The 16,178-nt window shown below is 33.8% G+C and overlaps 1 protein-coding gene across 1 annotated transcript; it reads right to left on the bottom strand.

The window, feature by feature from the left end:
* Positions 1-611: 611 nt before the first annotated feature.
* LOC142521195 (putative late blight resistance protein homolog R1A-10) lies at positions 612-12,546 on the bottom strand. The gene is made up of 2 exons (XM_075624421.1): positions 9,571-12,546; positions 612-1,717 (listed from the first exon to the last, which is right to left on the bottom strand). The coding sequence occupies exon 1, from the start codon at positions 12,048-12,050 to the stop codon at positions 10,251-10,253; it is 1,800 nt and encodes a 599-aa protein (XP_075480536.1). The 5' UTR covers positions 12,051-12,546; the 3' UTR covers positions 612-1,717; positions 9,571-10,250.
* Positions 12,547-16,178: the final 3,632 nt, after the last annotated feature.

The raw sequence follows: 16,178 nt of genomic DNA, 5'->3' as shown, positions 1-16,178 counted from the left end.
ATTAATCAAAACTAAATTAAACAATTTAAATAAATTAACTAAAGCAAAAAAAAAATCTAAATTATTAAACTAGACGAAAATTCAAATTATTTAAAAACGACTAAGGCGCACAACGGTACCGAGACAATTTATAATCTACGTGTCAAATTCATATTCAATAAATTAATTATTTAATTCACGACGGAATTCCCAAAATTATTTATTAAACGATTCCTCGAATTAATAAACCTAATTAAATCTAACAGTCCAATTATTTCTAACTGAATTTAATTAGATTCAACCGCATTATATTGCTGCGAAATTCCAGTTTTTCAACCTAAAGTCGTACACTGTAATCGAATACTATTTCTAGTCAATTTAACCACGTGTTGATTGATGTGTGAAGCAAATATTAATCTATTGCCTTCCGGTTTTAGATTAACCAACAAATATTCTATTTAATTGGCCAGATTAAAAGAACACGTGATAAACGACATCAATCAATGAATAAAATAAATAATCTAATTGAATCAAACTCAAAACATCAAAAAATAATATGTCTCGGCCCTATCATGGTCTTAGTCTATAAAAATCAACTCCATAAACTTAAAATAAAATTGCAATTCACTGTTTAAATTCAATGCAGAAAACATGATTAAGAAGGAATGGAAAGAGATTCTCTGTAATTTGTAGCGTGTGAGGAATTCCTCGCTGGTTTTGCCTTCCTTCTTCCTCCCCTTTTTTCTTCTTCCGCGCTGTCCTCCTATTCCGTCTCCTTCTGTACTTCTGTTCTCGGCTGCCTTTCTTCTCTTGTACGCTTCTGCCCTTTTATTCTCCTCAATGAGCCTCTTCTTTTTTTCTTTTTAAGCCCATGTCCAGTAAAGAAAGTGTAAATAAGATATTTATAAAGATTTACATAGATTTCTCCAAAAATTCAATATCATCAAGGAATAAGAATATTTTATTTCCTTTGAAATCTAGCAAATTTATTTTATCTCCTAATTTAAACACTTTTCACTTTTTATTTAAATCTACAATTATTAATTAAATTAAGCACATAATTAGGATAAAAAGTCTAGATAAGGGCAAATATTATCAAATCAAATCCCTAAAATCTTTGTAAGATTTGGCCTTATCAAGTATGCAGAAAACCATTATTAGCAGAGATGTCTCCTTTAACGAAGATGAATTCCCAATGAAGAAAAATCTTATTTCAACGTCACCATATACTGAATCAGATTTGAAAAGGGATACTTTAATCGAGGTGGAGTTCCTACAGCTCCCGCTCATCCTCAAGGGCAAGAAAGTGATGACGTTTAACAATTATTAAATTCATCTCAAGAGCTTGATATTAGCCAAGACTATCAAGTGGAAAGAGATAGACAAAGGAGACTCGTCAAGCCTCTACAGAAATATGGTCCTGCAGATCTTGTTTCGTATGCCTTCACTGTAGCCACAAAGATAAAACTGGAAGAACCAATAAGCTACAGAGAATCCATGAACTCAAGGCAAAAATATCTCTGGACCTTGGTAATGAAAAAAGAAATAAACTCACTTCAAAAGAACACCACCTGGGAATTGGTCCCTAAGCCACCAGGAAAGAATGTCATTAGCTCTAAGTGGTTCTTTAAGAAAAAGGAAGGGATTCCCACAGTGGAGATACCAAGATACAAGGCAAGACTAGTTGCTAAAGTGTTCTCTCAAGTAGAAGCCATAGACTACAATGAGATCTTCTCACCTGCTGTTAAACACAGGTCCATTAGAAAAATACTCTCAATTGTAGCCTATGAAGATCTTTAATTGGAACAATTAGATGGTAAGACAGCCTTTCTTCGTTTTCTTCATGGAGAACTTGAAGAAACTATATATATGCAACAGCCTGAAGGCTTCGAAGTTGAGTCAGAAACTACATTTGTTTGCCTATTGAAAATATCATTGTGTGGGATAAAACAAGCCCCAAGGCAATGGTGTAAGAGGTTTGTTGATTTTATGATCAACCTTGAGTTTGAAAGGAGCAGCTATGGCTGGTGTGTTTATACAAAAAAGCTATCTGGTGGCAAGTTGATCTACCTCCTACTATATGTAGACGATAAGCTCCTAGCCTATCCTGATATGACTGAAATCTCTAATCTGAAGGTTCAATTCAACATGGAGTTCGAAATGAAGGATCTGGGTGCTGCTAGGAAGATATTGGGGATGGAAATCAACAGACAGAGAAGCATGAGAGAGCTTCACTTGGCTCCGATAGGTTATCTCGAGAAGGTCTTAGAAAGGTTTGGCACGATGGATTCAGAGCCAGTGCAAGGCCCGATTGCACAACACTTTAAGCTCTCTAATGCACAACGTCCTCAAAAAAATCAGGAGTATATGAGGAATGAGCCATATGGTAACGGGGTTGGCAGTCTGATGTATCCAATGATTTGTTCAAGACCCGATCTTGCTTATGCTGTAAGCCTAGTTAGCCGATTCATGGCCATTCCAGGTAAAGAACACTGGTTAGCCCTGAAATGGATTATGAGATATATTAAAGGAACTCTGGATGATGGTCTAAAGTTCAAAATGAGAAGTAATCAAGCAGAACTCATCAGTGGTTATGCAGACTCAGATTATGAAGGAAGCATAGATATCCACAAGTCTCTTACAGGGTACATGTTTACAGTACATGGGACAGCCGTGAATTGGAAACCAATGCTGCAACATGTTGTGGCCTTATCCACCACAGAAGCAGAGTACATTGCCGTGACAGAGGCTATGAAGGAAGCCATCTGGATAAAAGGATTTACTGAAGAACTTGGTTTTCCACAAAAGAATTTTAGTTTATTGTGATATCCAAAGGGCCATTCACTTATCCAAGCACCAGGTATTCCATGAAAGGTGCAAAAACATAGATGTCAAGTTGCACTTTGTGAGAGAAACAATTGAGTCTGGAATGACACAAGTCTAGAAATAAGCACTGAACACAATCTGGCAGATATGTGTACAAAAACTTGGAGCTAATCAATGTTGTCCGAAAGGAGTAGCCCTCAAAGGGGCTAGAATGGAGACTTCACTCCAGAGCCTGGAGTTTGACAAGGTGGAGAATTGTGAACCAAGTGTCAAGAACTCAGCATACATGAAAACATGCAAACTTTTCCAAATTAGAGATATGTAAGTGATTAAAAATGAATTTAGAAAAACATATAATTTTATTATTATTTATTATATTTGTTGTGAAAAGTAAAAATTTATGGTAAAAAGTAAAAATCTCAAACTCTCAAAATTATCAAACTACACCACTTTATAATATTTTTCTCTCTACTCAATTGTGAATTTATTCACAAATGAGAGATCTATTTATAGGAAATCTTTACAAATAATCCAAAAATAAAATACATCATTACCTACATCATCACACACAAATTTCTAATTTTACAACTCTTATTTTCAACATTCAAATATTCAACTATTACTTTTTCAACATTCAAATACTATTTTCAACACTCCCCATTGTGATGATGATCATGATACGATGATGTCTTCATTACGTGTTTTTGTACTGCCTCGTTAAAAACTTTACTAGGAAAAACCCATTGGGATAAAAAACATAGTAAGGGAAAAAGAGTGCAGTCACGTAAGCTCCCCCTCATGTTGACACGAACAATTCTTCACAAATTTCGTAGATTGCGTATCCCAATATTATATATGTGATTTCTGAATATTGATGTAGGAAGTGCCTTTGTGAAAAGATCTGATAAGTTTTCACTTGATTGAATGTGACGAACATCAATACATTTATTCTTCTCTAAGCTCTTTGGTGAATGCGAAGAACTTAGGAGGAATATGTTTAGTTCTGTCGCTTTTTATGTATCCCTCTTTCATTTGAGCAACACATGCAGTATTATCTTCATATAGTATCACAGGCTTCTCGTCGAATGATAATCCGCATGAGATTTGGATATGTTGGGTCATTGATTTTAACCACACACATTCACGGCTTGCTTCATGTAGTGCAATAATCTCGGCATGATTTGATGAAGTTGTTACGAGCGTTTGTTTCTGTGAACGCCAAGAAATTGCAGTGCCTCCACGAGTAAATACATATCCAGTTTAGGAACGTGCATTGTGTGGATCAGATAAGTATCCAGCATCGGCATAACCAATTATACTTGGATTAGCATCTTTTGAATACAAAAGTCCCAAGTCTGTCGTTCCTCGTAGATAATGGAATATATGTTTAATTCCGTTCCAGTGTCTCTTTGTTGGATATGTGCTAAATCTTGCCAACAAATTTACGGCAAAAGATATATCAGGCCTTGTACAATTTGTAAGATACATAAGGGCATCGATAGCACTTAGATATGATACTTCTGGACCAAGAATATCTTCATCATCTTCACATGGACGGAATGGATCCTTTTCTATGTTTAATGATCTAACAACTATTGCAGTACTTAAAGGATTTGATTTATCCATATTAAAACGTTTAAGGATCTTTTCTGTATAATTTGTCTGGTGAACAAACATTCCACATTCTTTTTGTTCAATTTGTAAACCCAGACAATACTTGGTTTTTCTAAGATCTTTCATTTCAAATTCTTCCTTCAAGTATGACACAAATTCTTGAATTTCCTTATTTGTTCCAATGATGTTTAAATCATCAACATATACAGCAATAATTACGCATCCGGATGTTGTTTTCTTAATGAAAACACAAGGGCATATTGAATTATTTACATATCCTTTTTCATCAAGTGATCACTTAGCCGATTATACCACATTCGGCCGGATTGCTTTAACCCATATAACGATCTTTGTAATTTCACAGAATAACATTCTCTGGGTTTTGAACTTTGTGCTTCAGACATCTTAAATCCTTCAGGGATTTTCATATATATATTACTATCAAGTGATCCATATAAGTAAGCTGTAACAACATCCATAAGACGCATTTCTAAATTTTCAGATACCGCCAAGCTAATCAAATACCGAAACGTAATTGCATCCATCACGGGAGAATATGTTTCTTCATAATCAATTCCAGGCCTTTGAGAAAAACCTTGTGCAACAAGTCGAGCTTTATATCTTACTATTTCATTTTTCTCATTTCGCTTTCGAATAAAAACCCATTTGTATCTAACAGGTTTTATACCTTCAGGTGTAAGGACTATAGGTCCAAAAACATTACGTTTATTTAACGAATCCAATTCAACCTGGATGACTTCTTTCCATTTTATCCAATCCTGCCGATTTTTACATTCACCAAAAGATTTTGGTTCATAATCTTCATTATCATTTATGATGTCGATTGCCACATTATAAGAAATATATCATCAATTTCTTCTATATCTTTTCGGTTCCATATTTTTCCAGTATTAATATAATTGATAGAGATTTCATGATTCTCGTCAGTTTGTGGTTCTGACAGAACATTTTCATCATCATGTGTTTCTTCAGGAACACCATTCTCTATTTTGTGATCATCAAGTGTTTCTTCAGGAACATCATTCTTTATTTTGTGATCATCGTGTTTCTCTATGAATTTTCTTTTTCGAGGATTTTTATCCTTGGAACCGACTGGCCTTCCACGCTTCAGGCGTTTAATGACATCATGAGTATTTTCAATTTGTTTCTTCGGAATTTCAATTCGAGCAGGGGCATTTGCAGCATGTATATATGATTTAGTTACCCCTTATGTGTCTGCAAATGCATCTGGTATTTGATTTGCTATTCTTTGCAAGTGCACAATTTGCTGTACATCTTTTTCACATTGTTTTGTTCTTGGATCCAGATGTAACAATGATGATACATACCATGTAATTTCTTTTTCGGTATGTTTTTGTTCTCTCCCTAACATTGGGAAGATTTCCTCATTAAAATGACAATCAGCAAAACGTGCTGTGAACACGTCGCCTGTCTGAGGTTCAAGATATCGAATGATTGATGGACTATCATAACCGATATAAATTCCAACCTTTCTTTGAGGTCCCATTTTCTTTCGTTGCGGTGGTGCAATAGGCACATACACCATACATCCAAAAATTCTCAGATGAGAAATGTCTGGTTCTTTACCAAATGCAAGCTGCAATGGGGAGTATTTATGATATGCACTTGGTCTGATGCGAATTAATGAAGCAGCATGTAAAATTGCATGTCCCCATATAGAAATAGGGAGCTTTGTTTTCATAATCATTGGTCTAGCAATCATTTGCAGACGTTTAATCAATGATTCAGCCAATCCATTCTGTGTATGTACATGAGCAACATGATGCTCAACAATGATTCCCATAGACATACAATAATCATTGAAAGTTTGGGAAGTAAATTCACCAGCATTATCAAGTCTAATTTTCTTGATTGTATAATCGGGAAATTGATTCCTCAATTTTATTATTTGAGCAAGTAATCTTGCAAATGCAACATTTCGAGTTGACAATAAACATACATGTGACCATCTGCTGGAGGCATCAATCAATACCATAAAGTATCTGAATGGTCCACATGGTGGATGGATTGGTCCACAAATATCACCCTGAATACGTTCAAGAAACATTGGTGATTCAGTTTGGATTTTGGCTGGTGATGGTCTTATAATAAGTTTTCCAAGAGAACATGCTTTACATTGAAACTTATTATTCTGAAAGATCTTCTGGTCTTTCAGCGGATAACCATGTGTATTTTCTATAATTCTTCGCATCATTGTTGAACCAGGATGTCCTAATCGATCATGCCAATTGGTTAATATTGAAGAGTTATCAACTACCATGTTTGATTCAATGAGACTTATATGTGTATAATGCAATCCAGTAGGGAGCATTGGTAGTTTTTCAATCACATATTTCTTTCCTGATTTATATGTGATAAGACACATATACTTCTCATTCCCTTCATTCATTGTTTGAGTATCATAACCATGGGAATATATATCATTAAAACTCAACAAATTTCTTTTCGATTGTGGTGAATATAAAGCATCATTGATCAAAAATTTTGTACCATTAGGTAACAAAAATTGTGATTTACCACATCCTTTAATCAAGTCTACAGGACCTGATATTGTATTCACCGTTGTTTTTGTTGGTTTTAGTTCCAAGAAATATCTTTTATCTCGGAGGATAGTGTGCGTTGTACCACTATCGGGTATGCAAACTTCAGCTTTGCTCATATCATTTTCCATTTTTGAACTTCAAAAAAAAAAATATGCAATGAAATAAAATTACTGACAATACATATGTAAATATAACACATATCATAATTGTACAATAAAACATTATTATATGAATACATGAAAAATAAATTATTGTACATTTATATTCTACCATTATATTGTTCATTTTCAGAGAAATCATTGAGAAAATCTGTAGCATCAATATTATTCATTTCTATCCCACCAACATATTGATCATTTCCAGAGAAATCATTCATAAAATCAGCAGCATCAAAATGAGTTGAATCACTCAAACGGTCACTTCGTTCAGTGAAGTTGGTCTCTTTTTCTTTCCCCTTTATCGATTCTTTATAGAGCTTGCAAAGGTGCTCAGGGGCTCGACAAATACGAGACAAATGTCCTGGAGTGCCGTATCTGAAACAAGAACTTTCAAATCTTTTCGAGTGATTTTCATTAACACTCATGTTCTCATGATACCTTTTCTGTGGATGGTTCGTGACGCCCTTTTGAGATGAGTTATAAAAATAACTATCTCTATTGTTTTCAAAACCACGGCCTCGACCACGACCACGACCACGACCAATTCCACGTCCACGTCCACGACCACGACCTCGACCTCGACCAAAACCTTGTCTCTGGATTTGATTTTGATTTCCAGGTTTAAATTCATTTTTACTCACAGCATTTACTTCTGAAAATGCTGTTGATCCAGTGGGTCGGGACTGATGATTTCTCATTAATAGCTAATTGTTTTTTTCCGCCACAAGAAGACAGGCGATGAGTTCAGAATATCTCGCAAATCCATGCACTCTATATTGTTGCTGTAAAGTTATATTTGATGCGTGAAACGTGGAAAATATTTTTTCAAGCATTTCCGATTCTGTAACCTCATGTCCACAAAATTTTAGCTGCGAAATTATTCGATACATCGCTGAATTATAATCACTGACTTTCTTAAAATCTTGGAATCTTAACATATTCCATTCATCACGGGCGGTCGGAAGTATAACTTCCCTTATATGTTCAAATCTTTCTTTCAATCCTTTCCACAGAGCCATGGGATCTTTTTCGATGAGATATTTACATTTTAAACCTTCATCGAGATGTCGACGCAAAAATATTATAGCTTTTTGCTTTTTCTTGTGATGAAGATATACCATTTTCTTTAATGGTCTCGCTTAGACCCAATGACTCAAGATGCATTTCTACATCGAGAGTCCATGGCATATAATTTTTTCCCGTGATGTCGAGCGCAACAAATTCGAGCTTTGTCAAATTTGACATGGTGGTACTAAAAAATTACGATGCATTTTATTAGTTAATGAATATTGCAATACAAAGTAATGGATAAACAACAATTACAAGCATTTGTAAAAATAAAGAAAACACACGAGGAGGATATTCTCCGATAAATAAAAGACTCATGAGTATGATAACCAAAATAATTAAAAATAACCTTGAGAAAGTCATCTTCTTTTTTCTTCGAAAAAATTGAAGAAGAATAATTTTTAGAGAATAGAAGAAAGTTGGAGTGATTGAAAGAGTTCGTGAGACCATATTTATAGGGAAAAAATTAGCCGTTTTGTTACCGTTTATGACCGTTGGTGTACAAAAAAAATGTATGTATTTGTATAATTTTATGATAATAATATGATGTATATAATATTAGTCATGTTTAAATAATTATGTATATCATATCACATTATTATAATGAAGTGTCATAAGTTATTTTGTTTAAAAACCTTATAGGCTTTTATACTTGTCGTATCCCTTACCGGGAGTGTGGGATGTCATCTTAACATCCTCCCAGGATTTATAACAAGTTTTTGAAAATTTTATTTTTATTATTTCTAATAATAACATTATATTATATATTAAATATATACACAATAAATAAATAACAGTAAAATAAATATTATTACTTTTGTTACCTTTTTCTTCTGTTTGGAGCTTGGAAAAGTACGAAGGACTTTTAGAGCTTCGTGCTGATAACGTATTGTGAAAAAGTAAAAAATTATGGTAAAAAGTAAAAATCTCAAACAATATTAACTAATTTTATTTCAAATAAAATTGTTTCTACGTTATTGCACATCCATTTTTTCGAGAAAATCTATACAGACTATTATTCATAAATAAACATTAATGAAGTAAAAAGAATTAGTAATGACAAAATAATAAGAAATATCTGTTGACGTAAAGAATAAAATATTGATTGATTAATCATACATTATTTGTCAAATGTTTGACTCAAGTTCTCTGAAAGATTAACATCATCTTTCATCGCCTCATCCAAATATATTGATTTATCATTTATATATTATTCATCTTTCATCGGCTCATCCCGACAATGAGTGTTCTTTTTAGAAAAATGGTTTGACGAAAATGATTTGACACAACAGAGTTACAAATTAAAGATTTTCCAAAATGACCTCTTTTTCTGAAAATACCTTGCAAGAATGCATGGCCATTGAAGCTCGTAACTTTAATCATCCTCTCTCTTTGGTATAATTATGACTTGAAGGTCCTCATTTCCAAACCTCTCTTGTTCCTCACGTACTTGCTCTGACCAATCGTTGGTAGAATCGCTACAAGAATCCACTTCAATTTTTCCAAGTGTTGGGTGTTCCCCAAAGTCTTCAGGAAATTCCTCCAGATTTAAACTTCGAAGAAGCAGGTGCTCTAGGATTGGAAAGTGTCTCTTGTTTGCTTCCCAATGTAGTAACTCACTCGTACCAATTCCTAGTTTTTTCAATCTAAGAAATTCCTCGTCTACTAGACGCCACATCTGGTCTTCAAATCTGCAGTTATGTAGCCCAAGTTCCTCGAGCTTAGGCAAAGAACCCACAATTGTCATGTCTTTCCAAGGCAAATGGCAGCCAATTAAAGTCAACTTTTTGAGAGAGGGTGGGAAGCTGAGGTGATTCAAAGAAATTGGACCCATTGAATGGAACTTTAATGTCTCGAGCTTATGCAAGTGGGCAAGATTGTGAAGGCCGAAGTCAGCATCCCATCGCTCTGGTCGGGATTGAGGAGAATAAACAACTTTCAATGTCTTTAGATTTGGCGCTCTTTTATAAACCTCCTCTCCACACCTAAAATCTAAAACACCAACGAGAGTTTGTAGAGTTTACAAAATATGAGGATCACGCCCGTCGTTGCGATAATGAGGAGGAATAGGATCACATAGAAAAACAATATTGGAAAAGAGATGTCTGAGTAGTGGCAAGTCCCAGATTTCCGATGGTAGAGTGATTACATTACCAGGGTTACTCATAACAATCAAACTCTGTAGACACCAAAAAAAGGGTATCGAATCAATAAATCTCCTCCTCATGAAATGCAAATTCTGACTGTCTAGAAAAGATAACCGTAGGTATGGTAGCTGCGTAATGTCTTCCTCGACCGGCGAATATTCTCCGTCCATTTCCAACCCATTCCATACTATTAGACGTGAAGCATACACACGAGTAGTAGAGCGTATTTGTGATGCTTGTCGAAATATATTAAAGGCTTGAGAGGTTGCCATGTGAAGGTTGTGTTCATGTATGACAGAAAGAAAATTTTCTTCTTGAACTTGCTTCATGCAGAGGTCCCCTAAGAAATCATGCATACCCAAAAATTTTACTCGGCCAATGCCCCCAACTTCAAGAAAAAAAATAAGGTTTCTGTCAATAAGATCTGTTATGTACTCATTCGCAACCTCTTCCAAACTTTTATCTCTGACTGGTTTTAAAAAACCCTCTCCAACCAATGACCAAGCAATATCAGGTAATATAGACTGGCGATGTTTGGAAATAGCAGCTATGTAGAGGAAGCATGGTTTCAAATGAATAGGCAAATTTTTATAACTCAATTTTAATATCTCCATGCAATTCCCTTCATCCCCTGAGCTAATAATGGAGTTCAGATTTTCCATAGTATCTTCCCACACCTCTCGTGTCTTGTTAGACTTTGCCAGAAGTCCACCTATGGCTACAATTGCTAGAGGAAGTCCTCTACATTTTTTTGCAATATCCTTTCCCAATTCTTCAAGTTCAGAAGGGCAACCTTCTTTTCCAAATACCTTGTCACACAACAGCATCCAACTTTGAACATCGTCTAAAAGTTCCATTTCAAAAGACACAGAAGAGTTTAATTGCCTGGCTACATTTAACAGCCTTGTTGTTATCATAATTCGACTTCCATTACGGTTATCGGGAAGGAATGCACGTATGTTATCCCAAGCCTCGATACTCCAGAAATCATCCATCACAATCAAATACCTCATACCAGATAAGATCTTGTGTAATTGTTCACCTAACTGATCATCACTTAGAACGCTCTGTTGTTTGCTTTTGTACAACTGTTCATGCAACTGATCATCATGAGTACTTGAAACACTCTCTTGTTTGCTTCGATCAATTTCTGACAGCATTTCTAAAATAATTTCTCGTGCACTATAATTTTGAGATACTGTGGCCCAAGCACGAATATGAAAGTAATGTGCAGTATGTGGATGTTTGTAGACATTTTTAGCTAGAGTCGTTTTACCGATACCTCCCATTCCAACGATTGCTATGATTTGACGATTTGATTGATGTCCTGTGAGCGTTTCCATTATTTCATTCAACTTTTCAACAGAACCCACCGGAGTATTGTGGTCATTGGGAGCTAACCTTGACGAACCAGCAGGCGAAAAATCTTCGAGTGACCGAGCTTCCTCCAAGGCCCTAGTAGTCTCTTTAATAATACTCATCACTTCCATCTCGATCAAATCTTCCATCTCTTTTATAAGATTCTGTATATATTCAGAGAAGCCAGTGGAGCTCTCTGCCTCTCCACCCTTTAATCGCGCTAGAATTTGATCCAACACATGGTAGTCAATGACGATGTCCGCTGCACGAGCCTTATCTGCAATTCGACTTCCCCAATGCAGCCATTTCTTCATGGTCTCTGTGCGAATAATCTTCAAGAAATTCTTGAAGGGAACGAACCTTTTGCAGCAGAGACTCAATCTGTATTGTGTTTATACGTAGCTGTTGGGAAGGGTGCAAGATCATCTCTAGAGTATGCATAAGAGACATTAACGCTGCATAAGCCGCCGCCATCTATCAAGCTTGAATCTTCAGTAGTATCTAAAACTGAAAACCAGAAATCAAGATTCCATCTTCAAAGCACATTCTTCATGACTTGATGGTAATCTACAATCAAATGCACGAATCGAATAAAAGTGTTATCAAAACTGAAGATCCAAGATCTTTAAAATAAAGTTTTCACAACTTTTTTTTGCCAATGGATTAGATTAACAAATGGAGATGTATGTACTTGCAGACGACTTAGTTAATTAAAGTCATTTTTATTTTAGCCAATGCCATGTTGACTTTGCTGCCTCGTTTCTTGAAACCTTGCTTTCACAATGGTTTGAACCATTAAGCAACAGCAAAAGATGAACTGATCAGCATTTATTTTTTGTTGGTATTCTTTTATTTTGTCTTTAGAAATCACGAGATAGAAATAAGTGAACTAAATGATTATAAAAAAATAGTCGAGACAAGAGTTTGACTTTTTTTTCTTAAAACTGTATTGCCCCGAACCTTAGAAATAAGTGAACTAAATTCTAAAGTTCAAATCTGAGCATATAAACTTAGAAAATCTAAACTCAAGATTTTATATCTTGAAAATTTGAATTTTAAGCGGTGATATTTAAACAACAAACGAGAAGAAAATCAAGAGACATTATTAATCCTCATAAAATGATGCATTGTTTGAGTTAATTCAATGACTTGGGAATTGGTTGAAGAGTTGAAGAGGTGCCTCTTCAACCACAAATCACACGGCACCTTTTCTTTTCTTCCTTTCTTTTTTTTTTTTTTAAAAAAAATTATGTATATAATATTATAATATTATAATAATATATATACATAATATTTTCGATTAAATTTTTTCAATCGATAAAATTCGAACTCAATTAATTTCTGATTCACTTTAATTGATAATCAAAAAATAATTATGTTTGTTATATAACTCGTTCGAATTATTTTATCGATCCTAAATGAGTACAAAACTCATGTTTCTAACATTTTTAATTACCAATTTGTGCAAAAAAGATATTATTTGTTCATAATTTTGTCATTCGATGAACATGATTCGGTTGAACAATATTTTAGTTAAACCAAAATAATCGAACAGATCAATTTAACTCTATAATTTCGGTAAATCGGCTATTTATTTATTTATATAAAAAAATTGTTAATTCTATTAATTTGGTTATATTTTCTCAAAACCAAATAGACGAGGAAGATTGGATTATTTCGATTCAGTCATTTCGGTTTAATGAGTTATTCAACGTTTGGTTTGAATGCTACCCGATTCATTTACCCCATGCATGGCAAGATATGTAATATTTAAACAGGTAATTTAACCCGCTGAACTGAATTCAATATTTTTTCCTTTCATGTTTGCAATTTTATTCGGAACATTAATCCTTAGATACTGTCCGTTTCTTGAATTTATGATTTGAGTTTATGTTTTCTGCAGTTTGCTCTCAGTTAAACTATATAGGGAGAAGGAGTTAAAACAAACCAAATCGAGTCGAATATAACCAAAAATTTAATGCTCGAATTAGTTCTATTCGAGTTTGAGCTTGATTCGAATATTGAAAATTTTAAAACATTTGGCTCGAATTCGGTTAGAATTAAAGTTTGAGTTCGAATTCGACTCGAAAAATATGAAAATGTTCGCGAACTAATCGAACTATCGCTAAAAAACAAGTACTCGAAAGACTCGAAATATATTTATTTAATATATAATTATATTATATTAATCGAACTATCTTCATCCAGTTTGTTGTAAGTTCTATTGATATTGTCATTTTCCTTCTGGAAACCTTACGGATTAGATGATGTTTCTTGTTTCTTAGACGAAGAATTTATAAGAACTTTTCTACATGTACTACATGGAATCATTGATATCTCTGTGTGCTAGGATTCTCTTTCGTAATCATTTGGAACATATTATGAAATATAATTGTCTGGCTAAAGAATCTAGACAAATCGTCACATGTTTCGTGTCGAAACACTTCTTTTTCAGTCGGATTCTAACTTTGCCTCTAAATCAAATTCTTCTTAACTCAAAACTTTTTCTTTTGCATATATACTTTCGCCTGAGAGAATATCCTCAAACTGATATACTTGAATCAAGTTTTGATAATAAATCGCTTCTTCAATATCCAGAGTTGGCTCGAAGCATCTTATTCACTTTCTATTGTTTTCTAGACAGTTGGTTGAAATGTGTCATCTTTCTCCACATGTCCAATAATTATAATCTTTAAAACTTTCATTAGATCTAGTATGAGCTATTTTGAAAGTTTTTCTTGTTAGAGTTCATCCAGTGCTTCGAGATGATCTCAATGCATGGGACGAAATCCTATTTTGTGATGTCCAATTCTTTGTCCAGATTTGTAAGATCTGACTTTCTGTCTAGATCATAAAGTTTTTGTTTCCAAGAATTTTTTCCACTTCTCTCAATTCAGTCATATGGATGAGATCTAAATTTTTTCCTTTCTGCATTTGTTGTTTATTTCCAATGATCGTCAGAAGATCATTTTTTCTACAACATAGATGGGTACGTTTGTTAACACCCTTTAGTCTTTTGTAATGAAGTCATATGACACCACTCTGCCAATTTTTTTTAGAAAATAGGCACTTTTGGCTACAATGTTTGTATTGTCGGGAATATATTCTCTTATCAACATTTCTCTCTAGGAACTTGACATTTTGTTGAAGAAAAGCTGCATGGCTATATTTTTCTCGACCCTTGAATTTATCTGTATTTAGTGAATAACATAATGTATTCATTTCCCAAACAAATATCGTGTAATTCTAAGTTATACAGAGCTTGAGTGTATTTCTTTTTATTATTTGTATCTTGATTATTAAAATAGTCAACTCTTAATAACTTTGCATTGAAGAGGGTAGCCATTCTTCTCATTGTCTCACTAAGAGATTCTCTTATTAGGTCTTATTCCTTGGTTTCTGCCGAAGTCATATTCCAATCAATTTTGACTGATCTCATAAGACTCATTTATAAAATTTTAATGAATCATTTTTTGTTTAGATCAAGTGTTCTTGCTACAATAGCTGATGTTCAATCATCTCTATGAGATCTTCTTTATTTTTGAATTCAAGTACTTCAAAGTTAAGAAAAACCTCATAAGGATATATTGATCTCAAAACTGTCTTCTCATAGAATGTTTGGTGCAAGAGAAGTTGGTTCTTTCTTGACCAAGTCCCTGATGGGTGTGATAAGATCCCACATTTTCACCTCTTGGTGGTTCTCGCGGAATGTTTCTAGTAGTAACTAGGTATTGATCGCCTACAATTATGTTCATTTTTAAATCTACGATCTTAAGATTTATAAAAGATTCTGCAATATCTTGAAGATCATTGATAAGATTGATAATTTTTTCTTCATCAATTAGAGGTTTTCGTATCTTGTTTTCTTTCCTATTTTGATGTAATAAGAGATGTATCAAATGATAGTGATAGCTTTCCTCTTTTGACTGAAATTAGGTTGTTGTTTTAGTTTTTGGATCCTTATTTGAATATATTCCAATTTTACAAGAATTTTTTCTTGTTTTTCAAGAAATTCTTCAAAATTTTGTATTCTATAATATAGCTGGTTGTCATAATTTTGTACCGACCTTTGGATAATTCGTGTCTATTTGTAGAAATCTAGTATTTTGAATCATATTTTACCTTAAAAATCTGATTTGTTCCTAGTTGTTCATGATATCTAACATTGATTAGATATCCTTGTTTTCAATGTCCAAAATATTAGAATAAAACTTATAAATAATAAATCTCAAACATATGATCAGATAAATGATTTAAGAGGAAGTCTCCTCCCCAGCCAAGTAATTTACACAATTATAATAATTTAGTTTGTCTGAAACATTCAACCTAAACACTGATATCAATTTCTTGACATTTATCAATTATTTATATCCTATTCTTGGATCTTTTTGAAAATATTTTAGCTTGAAGGACTAAATTGAGCAATCTTCAAAAGTTCAGGA

This window comes from Primulina tabacum, chromosome 12 (genome assembly GCF_025594145.1).
Source record: "Primulina tabacum isolate GXHZ01 chromosome 12, ASM2559414v2, whole genome shotgun sequence".
Taxonomy (NCBI): Eukaryota; Viridiplantae; Streptophyta; class Magnoliopsida; order Lamiales; family Gesneriaceae; genus Primulina; species Primulina tabacum.
The sequence above is the reverse complement of the archived record's forward strand: the minus strand, read 5'-3'. Positions and strand labels throughout refer to the sequence as shown.

What these genes read in the sequence shown, in the direction of transcription:
- LOC142521195 (XM_075624421.1), bottom strand. Translation starts at nt 12,050, where the DNA reads ATGAAGAAATGGCTGCATTGGGGAAGTCGAATTGCAGATAAGGCTCGT.